Source organism: Dendrobates tinctorius, unplaced genomic scaffold, assembly GCF_039654945.1.
Source record: "Dendrobates tinctorius isolate UK_male_01 unplaced genomic scaffold, ASM3965494v1 ptg000489l, whole genome shotgun sequence".
Lineage (NCBI taxonomy): Eukaryota > Metazoa > Chordata > Amphibia > Anura > Dendrobatidae > Dendrobates > Dendrobates tinctorius.
In genome coordinates this window covers 605,634-631,640 of record NW_027362150.1, presented here as the reverse complement: position 1 = coordinate 631,640, position 26,007 = coordinate 605,634, and the positions used below count along the sequence as shown (strand labels likewise).

The 26,007-nt window shown below is 42.2% G+C and overlaps 1 protein-coding gene across 1 annotated transcript; it reads right to left on the bottom strand.

Moving 5' to 3' along the window:
* Positions 1–1,620: 1,620 nt before the first annotated feature.
* LOC141077999 (oocyte zinc finger protein XlCOF8.4-like) lies at positions 1,621–25,745 on the bottom strand. The gene is made up of 3 exons (XM_073564790.1): positions 25,719–25,745; positions 1,845–2,024; positions 1,621–1,761 (listed from the first exon to the last, which is right to left on the bottom strand). The coding sequence occupies exons 1-3, from the start codon at positions 25,743–25,745 to the stop codon at positions 1,621–1,623; spliced, it is 348 nt and encodes a 115-aa protein (XP_073420891.1).
* Positions 25,746–26,007: the final 262 nt, after the last annotated feature.

Below are 26,007 nucleotides of genomic sequence, written 5' to 3'. Positions count from 1 at the left end.
AAAAATTAAAATGTCTATTTTTTCCTTCCACATTGCTTTAGTTCCTGTGAGGCACCTGAAGGGTTAATAATCTTCTTGAATGTAGTTTTGAGCACGTTGAGGGGTGCAGTTTTTGGAATGGTGTCACTTTTGGGTGTTTTCTGTCATATTGACCCCTCAAAGTGACTTCAAATGTGAGGTGGTCGCTTAAAAAAAAATGGTGTTGTAAAAATGAGAAATCGCTGGTCGACTTTTAACCCTTATAACTTCCTAAGAAAATTTTTTTTTCCCAAAATTGTGCTGATGTAAAGTAGACATGTGGGAAATGTTATTTATTAACTATTTTGTGTCACATAACTCTCTGGTTTAATAGAATAAAAATTAAAAATTTGGGAACTGTGAAATTTCCAATTTTTTCACAAATAAACGCAAAAATTATTGACCTAAATTTACCACTAACATGAAGCCCAATATGTAACAAAAAAACAATCTCAGAATCGCTAGGATCCGTTGAAGCGTTCCTGAGTTATAACCTCATAAAGGGACACTGGTCAGAATTGCGAAAAATGGCCAGGTCATTAAGGTCAAAATAGGCTGGGTCATGAAGGGGTTAAACCTTATATAAGTCAGTTCAGATATGGTGTACCAAGATGGCGTCTGTGTCTTCAGACAACACCCTGGAAGGAATCCTTGGAATGCAGAAGCTGAGATACTGGATACCATATATAGAAGTGAAGCTGAAATGGACCTATCATAGACTGATACTGGCTACTCAGGAGATTGTGTGACACCCATCTCCTGTCTCTTTGTCTGGAGAATAAACTTCAGTTGTGTGCAAGCCTTTGCTGAGAAAGGAGTAGACATCTAACTCTGTGCTCGGTGTGACTCTTTAAGCGCGCACTTGGCCTTTATTGGGTCAGGTACAAGCAATCATATAGATCTCGCTATAAGGGATCACCCTCACACTAATACCAGGGGGTAGGTGGATCCTCCAGGTTGTAAGTTCTATACAAAAGGACTTTCAATGCCCAAAGTCATTTGAACAGTTTTAGGTGGAGGAGAATGTTGTGGTCTAGAGGCAAAATGGTGATCATGGTAATACGGCCGGACTACACCACCGATAAAGCAGCCACAGCCGGTGACTGAGAGGAATCTGTGACTTCTCTGCATTCAGTGGTTACTACTCACCTGGGTAGTCATATGTGGGAATCTCCTCTTTACACCACTCATCATCTCTCACATATGTCTCTGTAGTATTAATATGGGTCAGATCTTCACCCTGAAACAAATATTGTAAAAGTCACCGACAGATGGAGAAGTCCCATCTATGATCAGCTCTAATCCTGCCATCTCCACCGTTCTCATCACACAAGTATAAAACATATAATACTGGTGGATAAAACAAGACTGAGCACAAGACCTTCACAGCCATCTACACTTCATAGGGGAGATCTCCTGACACCTTCTCTCCATCTACCTGATGATCCTGAGGAGCACTGGGATCTTCTTGTTTACAGTCCTGTGGAAGAAGAGGATGGGGACATCTCTCTGGTGTTGTCCTCTTACTGGATAGATCTGGAGGAAACACATACAGGGACTGAATTCATTCTCTACATACAGATAATTATAGGCCGTGTGTATTTAGTCCTGTCTATTACCTGGAGATGTGAGGGGCTGGGGAACCTCCATTATGACGTTCTTGTACAGATCTTTGTGTCCTTCTAAATACTCCCACTCCTCCATGGAGAAATAGACAGCGACATCCTGACACCTTATAGGAACCTGACACATACAATGATACCGTCATCCCCCCGATCCCTTCATAGTGTTACTGTATAATGTCCCAGCATTCCCAGCAGTGTCACCTCTCCAGTCAGCAGCTCAATGATCTTGTAGATGAGGTCTAGGATCTTCTCGTCATTGATGTCCTCATGGATCAGGGGGTGAGGTGGAGGCCCCGTGATTGGGCTCAGGGGTCTTCCCCATCCCTCAGACACAGGGTCCTGACAGCGATCACTAGAGGTCTTCTTCACCACTGCGTAATCCTGGTTATGGAGAGACACATTAATAAATCTCACTACAGACATTTCCAGAGTCCTCACCTCTCCAGTTCTGTCCATCTGTTATTCCCATAGATAAGAATGATGTAATGTGACGTCATCAGAATCTCTCACCTCTCCAGTGAGACGGAAGAGGATCTCTAGGGTGAGGTGTAACATCCTCTCCGCCATCTTGTCTCTGTCCATATCCATCCTTGGTGGGTAAATCAGGAAAATTCTCTTTTGTAGAAGATCTTCACTGAGAGGATCCGATATTGTAGAGACTTGAATGCGAAGATGAGCCGATGTTTCCAAGATTCTTCTTCTGGGAATTGGCTGCGATATCTAGTATTAATGTGCTCAGTAATGGGGAATCTCCACATCCCTCCACCTGCAGAGCCGCACTCCACATATATGGCTGCTCTGTGCACATGACCTGTGATGAGGTCACAGGAGGGGAGGAGTCAGGGGTCACATGATCTCTGGAGTGAAGACGCTCCATGGAGCCTTCTCCTCAGTCAGTGACATTCCCGCCATTATTTGCCCCTCACTACTGGCACAATTACCCCGCGCCGCCTTCTCTACACAGTGTTATGTGTGGAATGTAGCGTGTGATTTCTCTGGAGGGAAATAGACCCCACACATGAGGGAATTCTCACCAGTCACCGGCCGTCTACTATATGGCGGCATATGATTGTGCTATCGACTCCACACCAGGAGCTAAAATGCCCAAATCTCGGTTATTTCCTCCCTTCCAGAGTCCGGCTGAGGCTCATATACGGCCATGTTCCTCTCCAGTCACCGTGGGGGGTTTGGTAGAAGGATGGAGGGTTGGACCTGTGAGTCACGGTTCCCCATCCCTATCCTTTACCCCTTATACCTGACCTGTTTATCCAATTATCTGGAGCTAAATGGTTTTACAAACTTACCATGAGAGGGGAATATAACCTTATAAGTGTACGTCAGGGTGATGAATGGAAGGCCGCATTCAATACACCTGAGGTGCAGATATTAAACCTGATGCTGCCATTCGGGGTAACCAATGCTCCGGCAGTCTGTGACTGTGTCATTAATTATATTTTTTCTCACTGATTGGTAGATTTGTGGTAATTCTCCTGGATGATATAGTTAGTTACTCCCGTCCTCTGGAGGAGCATGCTGAGCATGTCAGACAGGGTCTCCAGGTTCTACGTGACAACTATTTATTTGGTAACCTGGAGAAATGACAATTTGTGGTCCAGCAGGTCCAGTTCTCAGGACATGTGGCTTCTGCATTAGGGGTTCAGATGGACTCCATTAAGGTCCCAGCAGTCCCTTCATTGGTTTTATCCAAGTGACCTGAAAGTGTTACAGAGATTTCTTGTAGTCGAGATACTGAGGAACAAACAAGCGAAAAATAGGGTCTTACCTGATAACCAGATGTAATGAGAGTAGGGGAGTATTACACTCAGCTGATGGAGTGGCGCCTTTACACCATGCTCAATGCATAAATCAGCTGCTGCAGGACCCGGGGCCAAAGACCGAGCAGGAGAGCTGATCCTGGTATAATGTGTCTGTACCTGCGCTGCTGATGGAGACGATCGGAGATGGAGATTTTCACTAAAAATGTTTATTCCAATAGGTTTTCAAAGTCAACGCATTTCACAGTCATACAGGACGTCTTCCTCAGGACGAAACCTGAGAGCGGATAAACATGTCAAGCCTGGAACGTTTTATATGCAGTCTTTTTGAAAAAAAAAAAAACTCCAACAAAGCACGATATGTCAAAGTTCATGAGAAAGTCCATCACACAAAGATAAATTATGGTTAATGAAAGACAAAAAAACATTTACGTACATTAATTATATTAAAAAGCACTAAATAGTAAGTGAGGTCACGTAAAAGAATGAACATGTATGTGAAATGAATGAAAAAGTTCTTGCCAGTAAATAAATCATTTATAAATGGCGTTATTTAGTTGTGTCAGAAGTTTCCTATATGAGATGTGAGCTGGTGTTCTGTAAGTTTCTGAAGTCACAGGTATAGTGGTGTAAAGCTGTGCACCACTAGTGAGCTTGATGGATCAGCATCGGAGTGAAAACATAGGATTATTGGAAAAGAAACCATTGAACTAGAAGACAAATACGTAACCCAATGGTTAATCCATATATATAAAAAAACAAATGTATGTATGTGTGTGTGTGTATCAAGCCCCGCCCCTCATTATCATGTCACTAGCTGAAGAGCCTGGCGTTGCCCAGGCATAGTAACTAACTGTGGTTAGTTATAACAAATTGTAATGATTATCCGCCATCCCATAGTCCAGTGCCCATATACCCGTCATACATATCCTCCATCCCATAGTCCAGTGCCCATAAACCCATCATACATATCTTCCATCCCATAGTAAAGTGTCTTTATACCCATCATACATATCCTCCATTCCATAGTCCTGTGCCCATATACCCATCATACATATCCTCCATCCCATAGTCCAGTGCCCATATACCCATCATACTTATCCTCCATCCCAAAGTCCTGTGCCAATATACCCATCATATATTTCCTCCATCCCATAGTCCAGTGCCCATATACCCATTATATCCTCCATCCCATAGTCCAGTGCCCATATACCCATCATACTTATCCTCCATCCCAAAGTCCTGTGCCAATATAAACATCATACATTTCCTCCATCCCATAGTCCAGTGCCCATATACCCATTATATCCTCCATCCCATAGTCCAGTGCCCATATACCCAGCATACATATCCTCCATCCCAAAGTCCTGTGCCCATATACCCATCATACATATCCTCCATGCCATAGTCCAGTGCCCATATACCTATCATACATATCTTCCATCCCAAAGTCCTGTGCCCATATACCCATCATATATATCCTCCATCCAATAGTTCAGTGCCCATATACCCATCACGCATCCTCCATCCCATAGTCCAGTGCCCATATACCCATCATACATTTCCTCCATCCCATAGTCCAGTGCCCATATACCCATCATATCCTCCATCCCACAGTCCAGTGCCCATATACCCATTATATCCTCCATCCCATAGTCCAGTGCCCATATACCCATCATATATATCCTCCATCCCAAAGTCCTGTGCCCATATACCCATCATACATATCCTCCATCCCATAGTCCAGTGCCCATATACCCATCATACATATCCTCCATCCTAAAGTCCTGTGCCCATATACCCATCATATATATCCTCCATCCAATAGTTCAGTGCCTATATACCAATCACGCATCCTCCATCCCATAGTCCCTGGCCATATACCCATCATACATATCCGCCATCCCATAGTCCCGGGCCCATATACACATCATACATATATACATCGCAGAAGAAATGCTAGCACAGGCTCACAGTATCCATTGTTTCAGATGCTGCACATCTCGAGTCTTCACAACATAGACAATTGCCTTCACATGACCCCAAAGATAAAAGTCTAAGGGGTCAGATCGGGAGACCTTGGCGGCCATTCTGTGGTGCCCCTGAGGGTTCAGTCTCCACAGTGGTACTGCACCTCCTCCTGATATGTGGTACCCCACCATCCAGGTAAGGTGGAGACACCTGACCACACTCCAACACCTGCATCCCACACAACATAGTAGTGTAGCAAAGCACCTTTGGTGGCTCCCTGCATGGAACACGAAGAGTGCTGGGAGGTGGGTGGAGCTTAGTCTGCACTGAGAAGAGAGGGAAGAAGATAGGATTTAGTCAGTAAGTGTGAAAGATCCCCGGGAGAGGGTTCGATTGATGGAAGTGCTGCAGTAGGCCTCAGTGACCAGGGTCTGCTTGCACGGGAAAGAGACATTTAGAAAGCCTGATTCTCCATAAGAAAGAAGGATTAGTACGGAACGTGAGGAGAAGAGAATTAAGGACCAGGGTTAGAGGAGAGCCCTTCCTAGAAGTTCTTAGCGCATGGCCGGGGTCCGGTCGCCGAGGTTGTATGGATACTAATGGTCCTGCAGCAGACACCGGAGGAATAGAAATTGTCACCCCTGAGGGTTCAGTCTCCACAGAGGTACTGCACCTCCTCCTGAGGTGTGGTACCTCACCATCCAGGTAAAGTGGAGACACCTGACCACACTCCAACATCTGCATCCCACACAACATAGTAGTGTAGCAAAGCACCTTTGGTGGCTCCCTGCTTGGAACACGAAGAGTGCTGGGAGGTGCGTGGAGCTTAGTCTGCACCAGAGAGCGGGAGAGGTTAGGATTCAGGCAGTCTGACTCAGGGAGTCTGAGGCAGAGGGTCTGTGACGAGAGATGGTCTGAGGAGATCCTCGGAGTGGGATGGAGGAGGGAAGTGCTGCAGCAGACCTCAGTGACCTGGATCTGCTGGCACAGGAAAGAGACATTTTCAGAAAGCCTGATTCTCCATAAGAAAGATAGTTTTGTACGGAACGTAAGGAGAAGGAGAGGACTAAGGATTAGGGTTAGAAGAGAACCAAGTTCTGAGCGCAAGGCCGGGGTCCGGTCCCCGAGGTTGTATGGATACTAATGGTCCTGCAGCAGACACCGGAGAAATAGAAGTAGTGACCACTTTATTCCCACACAAGACTTGGGGGCAAAACAGCATCGTAGGTAAGCCAGGACTTAGTAGCAAGGAGTCCCCGAAGCAGGCTACAGCTGTTTGCTGTACAAGTAGAGTTCATAGGAACATCTGAAAGGAGGAACTCCAGTGTAACTCAGTACTGTGAGTACTTCAACTAGGCGCTAAGAGGGAGACGTTCAGGAAAGGCATATGCTGGCGGAGTGTTGGAACGGAGTGCTTCACCTATCTTGGAGGTTGACTGAGCCCCTGACCCGGAGGACATGGCATGGATGCGGGTACCTGTATGTCCAACAGACTGTGAGTAAAGCTTTGGAACTACATGCCCGGGTGTCCTCCAGTTATTCCTGCGCCAACACGCTCAGCACTGCTACATCTCTGTGCCTGGCATTGTACAATCTATATCTCTCCCCTATCGCTTGACTATCTCTTCATCTACACTGCCCTGGGACTACAGCCCTACCTGTGGAGGGCCACAACATCATTGCTGCACCACACATTCTGTCCCTGAGGATCTGCTTGCAACATCGGCTTAACACCTCCCTTTCCGAACACCACAGGTGACGTCACAAATCATTCACTCATAAACTTTAATCATTACTAGCACACTTAACATTCCCCTTTTACAATGGACGCCCAGGGCCACGGGCCGGGACACAGCTGCCGTGACAACTCCCATTGAGATCAACGGGCCCGGTACCGAGTACCCCCACCAGCCCTAGCGGGCGTTGCATTTTAACTGGCCCACGACAACCAATCCACTTTCCAGGAAACTGTTCATGTAGGAATGCTCGGACCTGACACCCATAATTGTTGGTATGGTGTGGTATATGGGGTACAAAGATAGTGGGGCCATTCTTCACCAATGGAAACCTCAATGCCACTGGATATCTGAAATTGCTCCATGATGATGTGTTGCCCTCTTTATGCTCTGAAGATGGCGCTTTCCCTGAGGTTTTCCAGCAAGATGGTGCACCACTACATTATGGGTGTTAGGTCCGAGCATTCCTACAAGGAATCTGACCCCCTTAGACTAGCATTTCTTCTGCAGTGTTGCTATCAGTGTGTCAAGAGTGGGAGAAGAGGGTTGCATTGACAATCCAACACAATGGGCAGCACTTTGAACACATTTTATAAGTGGTCATAAACTTGTAAATAACTCATGAAAGAATAAAGTTACATTAAAAGCAAGCACACCATTGTTTTTCTTGTGAAATTCTCAATAAGTTTGTCACTTATGACCCTCTTCCTATTGGAAAAAATAAAGTTGGATCCAAAATGGCCAACTTCAAAATGGCCAGCATGGTCACCACCCATCTTGAAAAGTTTCCCCCCTCCCATATACTAATGTGCCACAAACAGGAAGTTGATATCACCAACCATTCCCATTTTATTTAGGTGTATCCATATCAATGGCCCACCCTGTACAAGCCAGGAGAAATTCTGCCTATCTGCAGTCACCACTAGAGAGAGCTTAGGAGCTTAATGCATCAATACTATACAGTGAGCTCCTTCTAGTGGTGGCGGAAGGGGATTTGGAACTTTGCAACAGGTAAAAAAAGAAGCCATGACAACAATAAAGTTTTATTAAAAAATTAAATCAGCACACACCTACTTGGAAAAACAAAATAGTGTTCAAGAGTGGACATTCACGTGACCGTACACGTTATATATGATGGATGCCAGTAGAAGTTAGAAGAAAACTTCGGCCTCAAATCAGCAGATAAGGTGGAAAATGTTATAAAGGTGAACTGAGCCATGAACTACAGAAATGAGCCAACGTTTTGGCCACGCAGGGCCTTTATCACGGCAGTCGCTGTGCCCTGAGCAATGCGGATGATAGTTGCACCATGGCTCAGTACTCGTTATATATGATGGATGTCAATAGTATACAGCTGGATGGTCCATAAAAACTAATGCACTTATTATGGTTCTCCGCTTAGCTTAGCCCGTGGTGAAGGGCCGAGTGGGCGATACGTTGCAGGGGAAGGCCACTGCGTAAGGCCCCGTGATGGAGGTACTGTCAGAGTGGAAGTTTTTTCTGGGTGATTGTGCTCGCAGAAGGGGATCTTTTGGGGATAGTGGAAGATCTGCTTGTTGTGAGTTTGACAATGGGTGAAGTAGAGGATTTCTTCCAAATGTAAAACAAAATATTCAATGAAGAGAAAAATCGTGGAAACGAAAATAATAATGTTATGAAGAATGACTCAGCTAGATGAAAAATTAAAAGTGCAATCCTTGGGGTTCCATACAGTGACACCCTCCAGCCCCAGAAAAAAACAATGATTCACCAGATGGTAACAATCTGAATGGTTCTCGCCAATGGAAATCTGTTCTACCCATTAAAAAAAACATTGATGGGATGACCCAGGCATGTCAAAGTGAGGAGACTTATACGCCATGCATGCTTCCCTGGGAAATTAAATATGGAAATTGCCTCTTCAGAGAAGAAGAGGACTTGTGTTATGAATAAGTCACCGAGGAGGAAAAAACAAAAAGCAAGCTAAGCCCAGAAAACCGGAGAGGTTGGTAACTAGCGGACTGCAGACCCCTGATCCTATCCACACAACTAGCAGTAGCCGTGGAGCGTGCCTACGGTGGTCCTAGACGCCTCGTCACAGCCGGACAACTGAATAAGCCTAAAGAAAGAAAGGGAAAATCTAAACTGCCCCAGAGCAGACCCCAAAGCAATAGACAGCCCCCAACATGTATTGTCGGTGAAACAAGATGAAAACACAAACACAGATAGAAAGATAGGCTGAGCAAACAATAGGGCCCTCACTAACTAGAAAGGACAGGAAAGAAAAGCTGCTGTCTGCAATCACGCAAAAAACCCTGCCAAAAAAATGTCCAACACGTCTGATAAAAAAAAGACCCTGAAGTCGCTAGACTTCAATTCCCTATATCAGCACTCAGGTATATTCTGAAGACAGAGCAAAAGAGATCAACTGATCAGAGACAAAATGGGGATTCAGCCCAGTCCCAGCCAGGGCTGGCTGAACACAAAAACTAAGCAAACCAGACAAAAACTCATGAACAATAGCAGAGAAAACTTAGCTTTAAGAAGGCAGGAACCAAACTGGAAACCAGAAGCCACAGTCAGGAGAAATCACCAGCAACAAAACTAGGGAGTCGGCTGCATTAAATCCAAACAGAAACTCCTGGCATCCAATCACAGTCCTCTTCCTCAGGTGGTCGGGCTCTGCCATTTAGATCAGCTTCATTCCCTCACTTCACCAACAGAGGGAGTCCAGATAGAGAATTCACTACTCCTCTGTCAGCACAGCCAGCTCCATAACCCTCACCAGAAGCCAGAGGCAAACCCGAAAATGAGCTCACAACAGTACCCCCCTTGAGGAGGGGTCACCGAACCCTCATTCACGCCACCAGGGCCGATCAGGATGGGCCCGATGAAAAGCACGAATCAATCTATCGGCATGAATATCAGAGGCAGAGACCCAAGAATTGTCCTCCTGGCCATAACCTGTCTACTTGACCAAATGCTGGAGTCTCCGTCTAGCCAGACGAAAATCCAGTATTTTCTCTACCTCATATTCCACATTACCTTTAACAAATACAGGGTCAGGAGGTGCCGCCATAGGAACTATTGGCTCAACATATCTCTTCAACAGCGACTTATGAAGCGCGTTATGGATCTTAAACGTAAAAGGAAGAGCCAATCGAAAAGAAACCGGATTAAGAATCTCTAAAATCTTGTAAGGTCCAATAAATCTTGGCTTGAACTTTGGAGAAGCCACCTTCATAGAGATATTCTTTGATGACAACCAAACCATATCACCCAGTTTAAACCGGGGACCAATGGTCATATGCCGGTTAGAAAACCGCTGGGCCTTTTCCTGGGAGAGACAACTTATCCACTACTTGGTCCCAAATATGCTGCATTCTCTCTACCACAGTGTCGACACCTGGGCAGGCTGAAGATTCCACTTGCCCTGAAGAAAATCGAGGATGAAACCCAAAGTTACAGAAAAAGGGGGACATCAAGGTGGTAGAACTAGCTCTATTATTTAAAGCGAATTCGGCCAAGGGCAAAAATGAAACCCAAGCAGATATAAAACATCTCAAATAGGACTCCAAAGTCTGGTTTGTTCTCTCCATCTGCCCATTGGTCTGAGGGTGAAACGCAGAGGAGAAGGACAACTGAATTCCCAGCATGGAACAAAAGGCTTTCCAGAATCTGGAAACAAACTGAACTCCTCTGTCCAATAAAATGTTCTCAGGAATCCCATGCAACCGAACCATCTGTTGTAAAAACAAGGGTACCAACTCTGAGGAAGATGGCAACTTTGGGAGTGGTACAAGATGGACCATCTTAGAGAATCTATCACAAATCACCCAGATAACAGTCATTCTCTGAGAGACAGGAAGATCAGAAATAAAATCCATTGAAATATGGGTCCATGGCCTCTTAGGCACCGGCAAGGGCATCAACAACCCACTAGAGCGAGAACAGGGTTTAGACCGAGAACAAGTCCCACAGGACTGCACAAAATTCCTGACATCACGAGATAAGGCAGGCCACCAAACAGACCGACTCACCAAATCTCTGGTACCAAAAATACCTGGATGACCTGCCAATGCGGAGCAATGAACTTCAGACATCACTCTCTTCCTCCACTGGTCAGGAACATACAATTTTCCCATAGGACAACGCTCAGGTTTGTCCTCCTGGCATTTTCCAGAGCACGTCTCAAATCAGGCGAGATGGCAGAAAGAACTACCCCCTCACCTAGGATGGTAGTAGGCTTGGTCACAATAGGAGAATCAGCAAAGAAACTCCTAGAAAGGGCATCTGCCATAACATTCTTAGTGCCTGGAAGAAAGGAGACCACAAAATCAAAACGCGTAAAAAACAAGGCCCACCTAGCCTGTCTAGGATTCAAGCGTTTGGCCGAGTCAAGGTAAATCAAATTCTTGTGGTCAGTGAGGACCACAACTTGATGTCTAGCTCCCTCCAACCAATGTCTCCACTCCTCAAATGCCCATTTCATGGCTAACAATTCCCGATTCCCCACATCATAGTTGCGTTCAGATAGGGAGAACTTTCGGGAAAAGAAGTCACAGGGATTCATTTTAGACTTCACCGGATCTTTTTGGGACAAAACAGCTCCTGCACCAATCTCTGAAGCGTCTACCTCCACCTGAAAAGGAAGTGAGACATCAGGTTGCCGCAAAACCGGAGCAGAAGTGAACCTCCGCTTCAGCTCCTGAAAGGCCGAAACAGCCTCTGAAGACCAATTCAGCACATCAGCACCCTTAAATCAGTCAGTAGTTTAGCAATACCAGAAAAATTAGCTATAAATTTACGATAAAAATTAGCAAAACCCAAAAACTTCTGGAGAGCCTTCAAAGAAGTGGGTTGAACCCAATCATAAATGGCCTGTACCTTGGCCGGGTCCATTTCAATAGTTGACGGAGACAAAATAAATCCCAAAAATGAAATTCTCTGTACACCAAAAAGGCACTTCGATCCCTTAACATACAAGGAATTCTCCCTCAAAATCCATAACACATTCCGAACATGTTCCACATGAGAATCCCAATCCCTGGAAAAGATCAAAATATCATCCAGATAGATGATCAAAAACTTATCCACAAAGTCCCGGAAAATATCATTCATGAAGGATTGGAAGACAGATGGGGCATTAGTGAGCCCAAAAGGCATCACCAGGTACTCAAAATATCCCTCTGGAGTATTAAACGCCGTCTTCCATTCATCCCCATGCTTGATGCGAATAAGATTATACGCCCCCCTGAGGTCAAGCTTGGTAAACCAGCAAGCACCTTTAACTCTGGAGAATAAATCAGAAATCAGGGGTAACGGATACTGATATTTAACCGTAATTTTGTTAAGGGAACGATAGTCAATACAAGGCCTTAATGAACCATCTTTCTTGGCCATGAAAAAAAACCTAGCACCTAAGGGTGAAGAGGATGGTCTAATATGACTCTTCTCCAACGACTCCTTAATATAAGATCGCATAGCCTCGTGTTCGGGTACAGATAAATTGAAAAGTCGACCCTTAGGAAATTTACACCCAGGTCTCAACTCAATTGCACAGTCATAACTCCTATGAGGAGGCAAAGACGCGGACTTGCTCTCACTAAATACATCATAAAAATCAGCCAAATAGTCAGGAACATCATGTGTCTGGTGAGAGGTGGAGAAAACAGGAGTGTCGCCAAGAGCACACCGACAACCCCAACTAACCACAGACACAGATTTCCAATCCAAAACCGGATTATGGATTTGCAACCAGGGAAAACCCAGAACAATGGTATCATGTAAATTATGCAACACCAAAAATCTGCAATTTTCTTGGTGGTCTGGGGCGACCTGCATTATCACCTGGGTCCAAAACTGAGGTTTATTCTTCGCCAAAGGAGTAGCATCAATACCCCTCAATGGAATAGGCGTCCGCAGAGGTGTCATAGGAAAACCACAATGTTTAGCAAAATCCAAGTCCATTAGATTCAAGGCTGCTCCTGAATCCACAAAAGCCTTGGTGGAAAATGTGGATAAGGAGCAGATCAGAGTAATTGCCAAAAGAAACTTAGGTTGTATACCACCCACAGCAAATGTGTGTGCAAAACGTTTCTCTCATTTAGGGCAGACAGAAATAACATGAGAGGCATCTCCACAGAAAAAAACACAGCTTATTACGCCTTCTAAACTCCTGATGTTGCGCCCTAGACAAAACTCTATCAGATTGCATAGGTTCAGACATTTGTTCAAAAGGTGGCAGCGCCTCCCGTGTAGTCTTGCGTTCACGTAAACACCGATCAACTTGAATGGCTAATGACATAGAATCATCAAGACCAGAGGGAACAGGAAATCCCACCATAGTATCTTTTAAAGTTTCAGACAAACCCTTCCGAAATAGAGCTGCCAATGCACTATCATTCCATGTAGTAAGGACCGCCCACTTTCGGAATTTCTGACAGTATAACTCTGCAGGATCCTGACCCTGGTTCAATGCCAATAGGGCTCTGTCAGCTTGATCAATAGCATTAGGTTCATCATATAACAACCCCAAGGCTTGAAAAAATGCATCCACATTAGTCAAAACAGGATCTTCAGGTGTCAAAGAAAACGCCCAATCCTGGAGATCGCTGCGCAGCAAGGAGATGACAATTTTAACCTGCTGCGCAGAGCTCCCCGATGAGTTAGGCTTCAAGGCAAGATATAATTTACAATTATTCTTAAAATTCAAAAATTTAGACCGATCCCCAAAAAACACATCAGGGATCTTTGGTTCAACAGCATGTGAATGAGTGAGATAGGCGGAAATTCCCCGCTCTTCAGCAGCGAGCTGCTCCACACGATCAGACAATTGCTTAATCTCCATCAAGGAGAAAAAAAAAAAGAATCCTCCTACAGCCCCAGAGAAAAAGAGGAGAAAATATACATATAAAAAAAAAAAAATTCCGACACTTTTTTTTTTCTTTACAATTCTCTCCTGCTTTTGAGTACCTTAGAATCTGCGGTATGGCTGGTGATTCTGTTATGAATGAGTCACCGAGGAGGAAAAAACAAAAAGCAAGCTAAGCCCAGAAAACAGGAGAGGTTGGTAACTAGCGGATTGCAGACCCCTTATCCTATCCACATGTAAAATATCAGTATTTCTATAATAAAAAATATATAGATTAATTCTCACATACAGAGTCTAGTCCAGCTAACAGGCTCTGCTTACTTTAGAGAAGTGACTGAGTTATTCTGAGTGCCTTGGCTCATACAGCTGTTTCTTACTTGTCAAACGTATAAGTCACGTGTCAGAGCTGTCAAAATGTGACTATTTAGAGGTAATGAATGGTTCTAAAGATCTCAGGCTTTAGGCTTAAATATCTCAGACTAAGGTAATGCATAAATAACTGTATGCATATTGTTAAAATAACTAGGGTTCACTTAATATGGAAGAAGTTATGAACATAGAGGCAAGCCACCATATGTGGTTGTAGTTTATAGGTCAAAATAGTATATAAGCCGACCTAACTCTTGTTCAGGAGATCTCATAACCCTTGAGACTCTCGAACACCCGGATCACAGCTGCTCAAGACTATATGTAAGAACGATGCTTGTTTCTCTCTCCAAATAATTATTGCATGTCATGAACTTACTTTTCTTCATTTTTGTAATCACTTTTTGAATGAACAATTAAAACAAGATTTATTTTATCCTCAATTCAACATTGCTTTTACTTTTTAATTCTCAACCGAGCACTTACTTGTAAGTAAGTAAGGAAGATATATATTTTTCTTCATTTTGGCGAGCCAAAGCCAGCCTGATCTTTTGTGCTAATTTTGGCTGGCATTCCTTCCTCGATTGTACAAGGGGGGAGAGCACGAGAACTCTGCTAAAAACACCTGTTGTACAAGCCTCCTCAGGAATTCCACTATTTCACGGCACAAGGATCAGACTGAACCTAGAGACGACGGGTGAGGATCGTACAGAGCTGCATGCGTCTCATCCAGATGGAGATCTGAGGATTGCATAAGGACACAGAGGACCATCCATTGACGGGAAAGACTCTCAATAGGTGAGGAAAAAAATGGATTTTATCTATAATTATTGTAAGAAAAGTAACATAGATTTCAAGTTTGTTCATAATCATACGGATGCCCAATTATGGTCTAGTTTGTATAATCAATGTGAGGCAGAAAATGTTAAAATTGACAAAAGGTTTTTCTCAGTAAGAAAATTACAAAGGAAACTTCAGAATGTTATGCAGCTTGTCCATGTGTATAATAGCTTAGTCTTTGAGAAAACTGAACCTAACACCTATAAAACATGCATTGTCACACAAGACATTAATCACACTGACACACCACGTGACACACAAGAGTCTGACGGGGATTACCTTGATTGTCCAAATTGCTTGATTTTGTCAGAGCACATAGAGCAATTGGAGGATCAAATAGATACCAGGACAGAGTTATTGTCCAAATTACGACAAGATATAAAAAGGGTTTCTGTTAACACAAGATCAACAGGTAAACAGGAGGACGGTGTTGCCTCTTCATTTGTACCAAATATGCAGGATCCAGATGCTTCAGTAGAGGAATTAGAGGCAGTAGAATTACAACGGAAAAAATTACATGACAGAGCAGCACGCATTAATCTGAAAATACACGATCAGCTAATGAAAATGGTAAAAGACATTCCAAATTACAATGATAAGATGGATGCCTTTTATAATGCGGACATTTTTGAATCAAACACAGACAAATACAATCTGAATGATGAGCAAAAGAATAAAATATTCAAAGTTTGGTTACCTTCACATATGGGAAAAAGATTACAGACCACACCCAGATTAAATGATGAGAATGAAATGGCACATAGTACAAAAGAAGACAGACTTAGACAATTAGTATTGTTTACAACTGGAGAAGACATGCCTACAGTTGATATTTTAGGGAGTTTACAAACAAATATTTCTGAAGACCCATTCTCTTTTTTGGTAAAGTTTGAACAGGCCTATAGGATGGTAATGGATCTCAGGCCTCACGAAGAGCCGGCATCCATGATCAAATTTTTTGTAAAGAAGTTCAAGTACTTAGATCCTGCCTCAGTGCAATTGGCTAACACTCAGCCATCATTGCAAGAAGCAACAGTTTTTATTGACAAAATAAGGAGATCCATGAAACAAAATCAGGTCAAGGCTAAAATAGCGGTAGTTCATGAGAAGGAAGACAGTCAACTGAAACCTAGAGTCACAGTAATCTCCAAGAGCAGGGATTACATTGAGCATAGAGGTAAAAATACTACACAAAGGAACAATGTCCATTGTTATTTTTGTGGTATACCTGGACACTTGAAGTGGCAGTGCAGGAAATTTTTGAGAACAGAATCAGAAATAGGTACACAAGGAACAGGTAAGCTTGGAAGGGAAAATGGACTCATGCCAAAATCATACACCACACCTTCCGCACCTGCATTACAATCATCTGCACCTGCTCATACTGCCAACAGACAAACACAGTCACCATATGCACCATTAATCAGACAGATCAGAGAGATGACAGTGAAGGAGACAGAGTCAAGGGATAGAATTCCAAGGTCTTTTAAAAAGGACACTGGTCTTCTCCCATCTCCTTCATCTTTCTGACAATCACAGACTATTCCTGTACCACATCCATTGGAATTTGTGACTCGAGTTACATTGGATGACTGTGGAAGACCATTTATCAAAGTAAGTTTAGCAGGACAGAATGCTGTATTTCTCATTGACACAGGAGCTCAGTTAAGTGTTACAAACCTTGATTTGAAGCTAAACCCAGATTCACCAGTTTGTACAATTGTCGGTTTCAGTGGAAAAGGTGGAACTAAAGCAACCTTAGTTCCCAATGTGATTTTGGAAATACCTAGTTCTTTCAAAACAGAAATTGACATTTGGTATTGTCGTGATTCTGAAAATATACTTGGCACAGATTTTATGCAGAAATTCGGATGGGTAGTTGACCTAGGAAATCAAGTGATCTGGAAAGATTCCAATGGTTGTAAACCGGTAGTCATTGACCCTAATGATTATAGCCATGTTGGAAGTATTTGCTTAAATGATGTGGTATCATCTGACCATTTGTGGCCTGACACTAATGATGACGAGGTATTGACAGAAATTGTACAGCAATTTCCTTCTCTTTGGACTCAGTTCAGGAATGAGGTTGGAACAATGAAAAATGTGATTGTGAATATGGAAGGACGAGATCCCCCGCCACAGCGTCAGTATAAATTGCCTCCAGAATCAATTGATTCTATGTCAAAGATCATACAGGAATTGTTAGATCAAGGTGTTATCCGAAAGGCTAATTCTGTAAGTAACAATCCTTTGTGGTGTTTTGAAATCTGATGGTTCTTATCGGATGATATTGGATTTACGGATGTTTAACAAGCATACACCCAATGTCGCACCAATTGTGGCAGATACTCATGACATGATGGCAAGGTTGAATGCAAAGGCGAAATACTCTGCACTGGACATCAGTAATGGTTTTTTCAGTATACCTCTTGAAAAGAGTTGTCAGTATAAGTTTGCATTTACTTTCTTGGACGAGCAATATCTGTTTTGCAGGTTACCTCAAGGAGCACATTTGTCACCTAGTGTTTTTCATCAGGCATTGGCAAAGGTATTATCCAGATTTTCGAGGCCTGATTGCATTCTGCAATATGTGGATGATATTTTATTGTCTACTGAGGATAAAGAGACACATGTTTCTCTTCTGACAGAATTGTTTGAGTTGTTGCATGATGCAGGGTTGAAATTGAACACCAAAAAGGTCAAATTGATTGTGACTGAGGTCAGAATTTTAGGAGTGTTGTTGAGTCCAGGAAAAAGGCAGCCACTGCAGGAAAGAATTGAGGCAATTGCTTCCCTACCAATTCCGACATCACACAAGGCATTGAGACATTTCTTAGGTCTTATGAACTATTCAAGGGATTTCATTGAGAGTTTTGCAGACAAGGCCAGACCTTTATATGATCTTTTGAAAGGTGAAAACAGTGATTACTTTGGTCCTTGGGGTGATGAACAGCAAACCTCATTTGAACAATTGAAAATGAATTTACAGAATGCACCTGCTTTGTCCACAGTAGATCCTTCGGCTCCATTTGCATTGCAAGTGCACACATCAGAGAGATCAGTGTCTGCTGTGCTGTTACAGTTGCAGGGAGAAGAGAGAAGAATTTTGGGCTATTTTTCTAAGCTTCTCTCTCCTGTTGAAAGAGGTTTTGAGACCTGTGCAAGACACCTGGTTGGGGTGTACTTTGCGCTCAAAGCAACCGAACATATTGTCGGGTTCAACAAGATCATTTTGCAAACTCCTCATTCTACCCTGAAACTTCTCTTTGAGAATAATATCCCAGGTGTGTCACATCAGAGATTTGCTCATTGGTTACTTTCATTGTCTCCCAAACAAATTGAGGTAGATTACAAGGCCAAATATGTTGTTCCTCAGCTGATGCAATAGGAAGGACAAACTCATGATTGTTTACAGTCTTTTCAGGATCCAAGCCCATCACTTTTCAGATGGAAGACAGAGGTAACAGATGAACTAATTTTTGTAGATGGTTCCAGATTCTATTCAGATGGGCACTATTATTCAGGATATGCCATTTTTTATCCTTAAAGAGGACAGGTTGTGAAGCACAAATTACCGAGTCATTTTTCAGCTCAAAGGGCAGAGCTAGAAGCAGTAAAAATGGTGCTACAGCTGAATGAAGCAGATGATCAGTGTCCCATTGCAATCTCCAGCGATAGCTCTTATGTTGTTACATCACTGACAGATTACTTGCCAGTTTGGGAAAAAAGAGACTATGTAGATTCATCTAATAAGACTCTTGTTCACAGTGACGCACTGAAGACAATTTTCAAGATAGCATCAAAAAACCCTAATGGTTTTGCTATTATCAAAGTTCCGGCCCATAAAAAATCTGAGGATGAATTATCTGTTGGAAATGCAACCGCAGATATGCTAGCCAAAGAGGCAGCCCTGACAGGAGAAGAGGTGTTTGACCCTGATCCTCTCGAGGTTTCAGCAGTTCAAAGAACAGACACGCATATCCCTTATTTTGCGGAAGAACAAGAAAAAGACTCATCTCTTGTTGCTTCCCGGGTTGATCCAAAACCTCCCTTTGTTTGTGAAAACGGGGTTTTGTGTCATGACTTAAACGGGGAGTTGCGTCCTGTTGTCCCAAGACATCTACAGGTTGAGTTCACAAAATACAATCATGAAAGTTTGGGTCATTTGGGCCAACAAAAAATATTAGGCATTCTCAGAGAGAAATTTTACTGGGAAAAGATGGAGGAGACAGTGCAAAGTATTGTTGAATCATGTCTCATTTGTGCCCAAATTAATCCAAGACCAAAAGGACAGAAACCGCCACTACTCCGAATCGCACCTGCAGATGGTCCATGGTCTACGTTACAAATCGACTACATTGGACCGTTACCTTCAGGTAAAAATGGTCTCAGGTATGCATTGGTTGTAGTAGATGTTTTTCTAAGTGGGTTGAAATTTTACCTGTCAGGAAAGATGATGCTTTGTCTACAGCTAGAGCATTAGTTAATCATGTCTTTTGTACTTGGGGGATCCCTAGAATGATCACCTCTGATCGAGGAAGTCACTTTACAGGAAAAATCATGCAAGCCGTTTGTGCTATTCTAGGGGTACGACAGCAGTTTCATGTACCCTACCATCCACAGTCTGCTGGTATTGTGGAAAGGATGAATAGAACAATAAAATCCAGAATTGTCAAGATGTTATTGGACAAAGGCAATACTTGGGTTGATGCAGTACCTTTTGTACTGTTGAGTGTAAGAGGAACAACCTCTGCCACAACTCAGTTTACTCCTTTTGAACTGATGACAGGAAGAAAAATGCCATTGATATTTCCTCATGAACCATTTTTGTCTACACCACAAAAAGATGCTGTTGCAAGGTCCAAATGGTTGCAATTGTTGCAGGAAAATTTGAAAACGATTCTTCCACATGCTGCATCAAGAATGCAGAGAATGGAGCCACCATATGTATCCAAATTCAAGAAAGGGGCTCTAGTGATGATTAAAACTTTCAGGAAGAATGGACCTTGGGAAAGTAATTGGGAAGGTCCCTTTGAAATCATCGAAACCATGGGACAAGTGATGATTCTTGTGGAACGAGCATCTAAGGTGGTTAAAAATACCCGCAGACAACAAAGATTGTGGGTACATGTCGATCAATGCAAATTGTATATTGCAAAATAATGATACTGCATTTCTTTTAGGAAGAAATGGATTCCAATAAGAACTGGAATACGAAACTCCACGTCCTTGATGGAAGGGATTCAACACCAATCCTTCAGGAGGAAAAGACATTTCCCAGGAAAAGCTACTATCTGATGGGAATCACATTTCTGCTGTTTTGTACTGTTTCAACTGTGATCTACGCTGAAGATATTTCACACCATGGAACAAATACTAGTGAAGTGAAGGAACTTTTCAAAGAAACTCTACATTCAAGGAAACCAAGAGGAACGAATCTACAAAACTTAATAGATGAGGACATACCGGACGATTCAGTAGATATTACCGGAAACATTTGCATGGGTTTTGGTGCAAAATGCTGTATTGAGCTACACTTCATACATGACACTGACATAATATTACATGCAGCCACAGGACCTAAGACGAAGCTCACACAGTTACAAGGAGACTATATACACAATAATAAGACAGGCACATGGGAATGCAGTCCTACAGATGTGTTTTTCTGGAATATAGAGATAAGAGGTGAAGAGAGAGCTGTGTGGTCAGGAGATATTACAAATGATATGATCACAAAAGGGAAAGTTGAAACATCCAAAACAGATGCTTGGTTAAAGACACAACTTTTTGGGAAAGTTTTGGATCCTTCATTTCTTTCTATTACAGAAGGAGACGAGGATTGGGTAAAAACATGGAATTTTCAGATAACCAGAGAACCAGTACAAGTACAGGTATCTGTAGTTTTTACAGTTTCAAATACTATAGCTCCAGAAGTAAGGGTTACACCACAAGCAGTATATAGTCAAGAAAATATGTCTCCTTTATTACTAAAATGCAGCACGAGGTTAGAGCTACCTTCAGAATCTTTGTTATCATGGACCAAAGATAAATCATTTTTGGGAAGTTTTTCAAATGGTCCAACAAATGTTATACACAGAGGTCAATCCGGTAACGTGAGATGGTTAAATAAGGATTTTATTTTTTCTGTAGATAATCCATCTCCTAAAGATTCTGGACTTTACCAATGTTGTAACGAAAAATAACTACAAACAATGTAGAGATGTAAAGGTAAATATATGGTCAGCAGTAGATAATGTATGCACACAGACAAGATTTCAACCATCTACTCCTTTTCAGATCAATCAGTTCCAAACTAAACCTCTGTTATGAGATGGAGTGTTTCTAACCATGGTATGGACCTTTAACATGTCTAACTGGAAAATCTCTTCTAGATATCCCCAGTGTCAGTCACATCTCACTAACATGGAGATGGGAATAGAACAATGGTTTGGGAAAAGAACTTCAACACAGGTTAGGAGTAAGAGGGGAGCGTTAGAAGGTATTTTGGGGGATTAGGAACAGTGGGAAGTTTAATTAACACTATGGACATTCATACACTTAAATCAGATCTGGAAAATATTGGGTATATGGGAGGAAAAGGGGTAAAGATTCAGAAAAGCTTGAATCAAGTCCTTGAAAAGATGGTTTTGAACACTGCTGCTGTATTGGGATCTTCTGTATCACATCTACAAGATGCTACTTTAGCTTTAATTGAAAGTGAACAGGAATCTCAAGTGGCCAAAACATGTCTAGAAATTCAGATTGAATATTCCACCAATCTGACAATGATTGCACAAGCCTTACAAAGTGGAATTACCCCTTTAGGGCTAATAAGAAATTTGCCCATAGAATATAACTTTGCGATAAACCATACAGATTTGTGGGTAAATAAGTGGATAGGATGTGAACAGAACATTTGTGTAGGAACATCACTGATTCCAGTGTCAGGAAGGGAAGAAACCCTGGTTCCTATAGGTGTTCTGGGAATTCCTGTCAGCCCTACACAATTGTTATATTATCAATTACAGTACACAGAGTTTGCATTTGATGGTATCAACACTGAACAATTAGACATTTCGTCATGCTTAAATTTTGTTTCCAAGGTAATGTGCCTACCTGGCCAGGATAAAGTCATTTATCATTCATGTTTCCATAATCATACCTCATGTCATGCCAGAGTTGAGACTGTCCACACGATACATGACCCGGTGACACCAGTAAGTGCTAACAGGATTTGTTTCCAAGTTATGTCAGGAAGAGAAGCAGTTTCTGCATTCTTCTCATCTTGTGTACATGCCGAAAATCTGACAGTAGGTTTATATTGTATAGAGGGAAATGTTAAAGCTCTCACAAAGAAGGAAGGAAGTATTAATATTACGTCAATAGGCTCAAGACGTCTGAAAGTCCTTCCGATCCAGTTCAATTTGTCACAAGTCAATAAATTTCCTTGGGATTTGTGGACAAATGAGATAAACCAGAAAAAATCACTAATTCATGGAGATTGGAAAAAACTTAGTGTACATAAAAAATCCCCTTAAAACACAATTTTATTAATGATCATAAAACACACCTTCCCAGTGACGTTGAAAAAATGTCAAAAAATAGACCTAGTATAAGGTGCTGCATAGCCCTACATTAAGGCCTAACTGATACCTTCCTATCCGTGGAGGTTGGCACCCTAATAGTACGATATTGGCGCCCCCACTCAACGAGGACTATCCCTCACTTCCCTAGTGATCCCTAGTATCACAGAGGGGAAAACAATTTCCAAGATAGAACAGTAATGAAAAGATCAGAATGCCCTAGGACTTATGCAGACCAAACAGATAATACAGCAATAAAAACATTTACCACATCATGATATCATGTGACCCACAAAGATAGCAGCTATTCTCGCTTGGAGAGATAAACATCCTAAGATACAATCAGCAATTAATAAAAGGTCACTTATCATGTCTCATGGGGGACCCTCAACGCGTTTCCCCGCCGTAGCGGTTCATCAGGAGGAATAGTCCTATCAAAGATATTGTTGCTGCTTCATGCCTGATACCTTCAATAATAGTGGCACCAGAAGTCTAGGAAACCGGATTTAAATAACCGGTGTGATTGTATTGCATACCACCCACTATCCGGCAGTCCAATCGGTGTGAAGATGCAAATAACTGAGAGCCAGGTGTGCAGCAAAAAATGTCATATACCTGAGAGCCCGCCGCTGCATTCGAAATTCAAAGCGGAAGGGGGGTCATTAGCGTGCGTTCCACCGTGGGGCGTATCCAATATGGCGCCCATACTTCCGGTCGCGCAACCCCCTCAGCGGGCTGTAGCCTCCGGAACCATCCTGTGCGGGCAGGGCGGAGGGGAATCAAAAATGGCGCCGGAACTTCCGGTCACATGTTTCCCCTTTGCTCCCGGACACGCCCATAGTAACCAGCAATGGACGCATCACCAATGGGGCCGGACCTTCCGATCACATGTTTTCTCCCTGCTCAATGATGTAACCATAGAAACAGACAGAGCGCATCACATGAGATCGCCAGAAAATAAAGAGTCTGCCCGCAATACAATGTCCCAGGAGTCAGATTTATCACAGTAAGGATAACCCCAATAAATCTAGTAGTACCAATGTCCTCATATTCGGCATAATGCTGCACATCAGAAATTCAAGGAATATAGAAAAATAAAAATATGTGCATATTGCTATGCGATAAATCAAATCAACCATACAATGTGGCCCATGCCATACAGGCATCATCCAATATGCCAGACATATAGAGCCTCTTATCATAACCCCCTATAACAGAAAAAGGGCAAGTTCAACCAACCAGAGAATCAAAAGATCATAAAAAACAGGCATATGAGATGCATTCATTCATCCCATTAGGGAAAACCGATTGCAGTCTGAACATCCATTCACACTCTCTCAGTTATTTGCATCTTCACACCGATTGGACTGCCGGATAGTGGGTGGTATGCAATACAATCACACCGGTTATTTAAATCCGGTTTCCTAGACTTCTGGTGCCATTATTATTGAAGGTATCAGGCATGAAGCAGCAACAATATCTTTGATAGGACTATTCCTCCTGATGAACCGCTACGGCGGGGAAACGCGTTGAGGGTCCCCCATGAGACATGATAAGTGACCTTTTATTAATTGCTGATTGTATCTGAGGATGTTTATCTCTCCAAGCGAGAATAGCTGCTATCTTTGTGGGTCACATGATATCATGATGTGGTAAATGTTTTTATTGCTGTATTATCTGTTTGGTCTGCATAAGTCCTAGGGCATTCTGATCTTTTCATTACTGTTCTATCTTGGAAATTGTTTTCCCCTCTGTGATACTAGGGATCACTAGGGAAGTGAGGGAGAGTCCTCGTTGAGTGGGGGCGCCAATATCGTACTATTAGGGTGCCAACCTCCACGGATAGGAAGGTATCAGTTAGGCCTTAATGTAGGGCTATGCAGCACCTTATACTAGGTCTATTTTTTGACATTTTTTCAACGTCACTGGGAAGGTGTGTTTTATGATCATTAATAAAATTGTGTTTTAAGGGGATTTTTTATGTACACTGACAAATGAGATAAAGAAAGACAAGGGTTTATTAAATCTGTTGACAAAACAATTAAAAGAAGCTGAAATCGTATTCAGACATGAGCAAGGGAATTTACATGATATTGACCATGAATGGACGAGTATGTCAGGGTCATCTTGGTGGAGGAATTTAGGAAAATCCGTAACTAGTTGGTCACAGTCTTCAGCGAAAATGGCAGCAGGGAATGTATCATCTAATCCGATTGTTATCATATTTATTATAGTTTTGCTGTGTATAATATATCAAATAATTATTATGTGTAAAATTAGGAGAATTTATAAGAATATAAAGATAGAAATGAAAAAGGAAGAGGATATTTTAAGAGAGATGTTAAAACGGAAAAATATAACTCTCTGATTTAATTATTACAATAGGTTTGAGAATTCAGATGACATTCAGGGCAGATGGTGATACAAGGTTTTCAGAATAAAGAATGAATGTGATACGAATGGTGAGAGAATGAGCTAGGATTATGATATTTCTCAAATCATAATCAGGGGGGACTGTAAAATATCAGTATTTCTATAATAAAAAAATAATATAGATTGCTTAACATTTGCAGGGAAGCAGAAACTCTGGTTAGTGGGTGAGTGAGCTATTCTGAGTACTTTGGCTCATACATCTGTTCCCTGTTTGTCAGAACTATAGAGAATTTATCAGAACTGTCAATATGTGGCTATTTGGAGGTTGTAAATGGTTCCAAAGGTCAAAGGCCATAGGCTTAAGTTTTTCAGAATAAGGTAATGCATAAAAACTAATATACATATTCTATAAGTTACTACTGTTGTTCTAATTTGGTAAAAGCTATGAACGTAGCGGCAGATCACCAGATCACCATATGTGGTTATGAGACAGGAAAAATAGACACTAATGCAAGTCTATGGGTCAAAATAGTATAAAAGCCGACCTAAGTCGTTTACAGGGAGATCTCTCATACCTTGAGAATCTCCAACACATACCACATGCCTCAAGACCATATGTAAGAACCAATGAATACTTGTTTTTTCCCTTCTTTTAATCTAATATTTATATTTTGTGTGCTATGAACTTACTTTTCTTCATTTTTGTAATCCTTTTTTTGAATGAACAGTAAACAAGATTTGCTTTATCCACACAATTCAATATTGTTTTCCTTTCTATCCTCACTGTGCTCTTACTAAAGAAAAAAGTAAGAAAGAGATATTTTTTCTTCACACCCCATCTCTAGCAAGTAGTCCATCGTATAG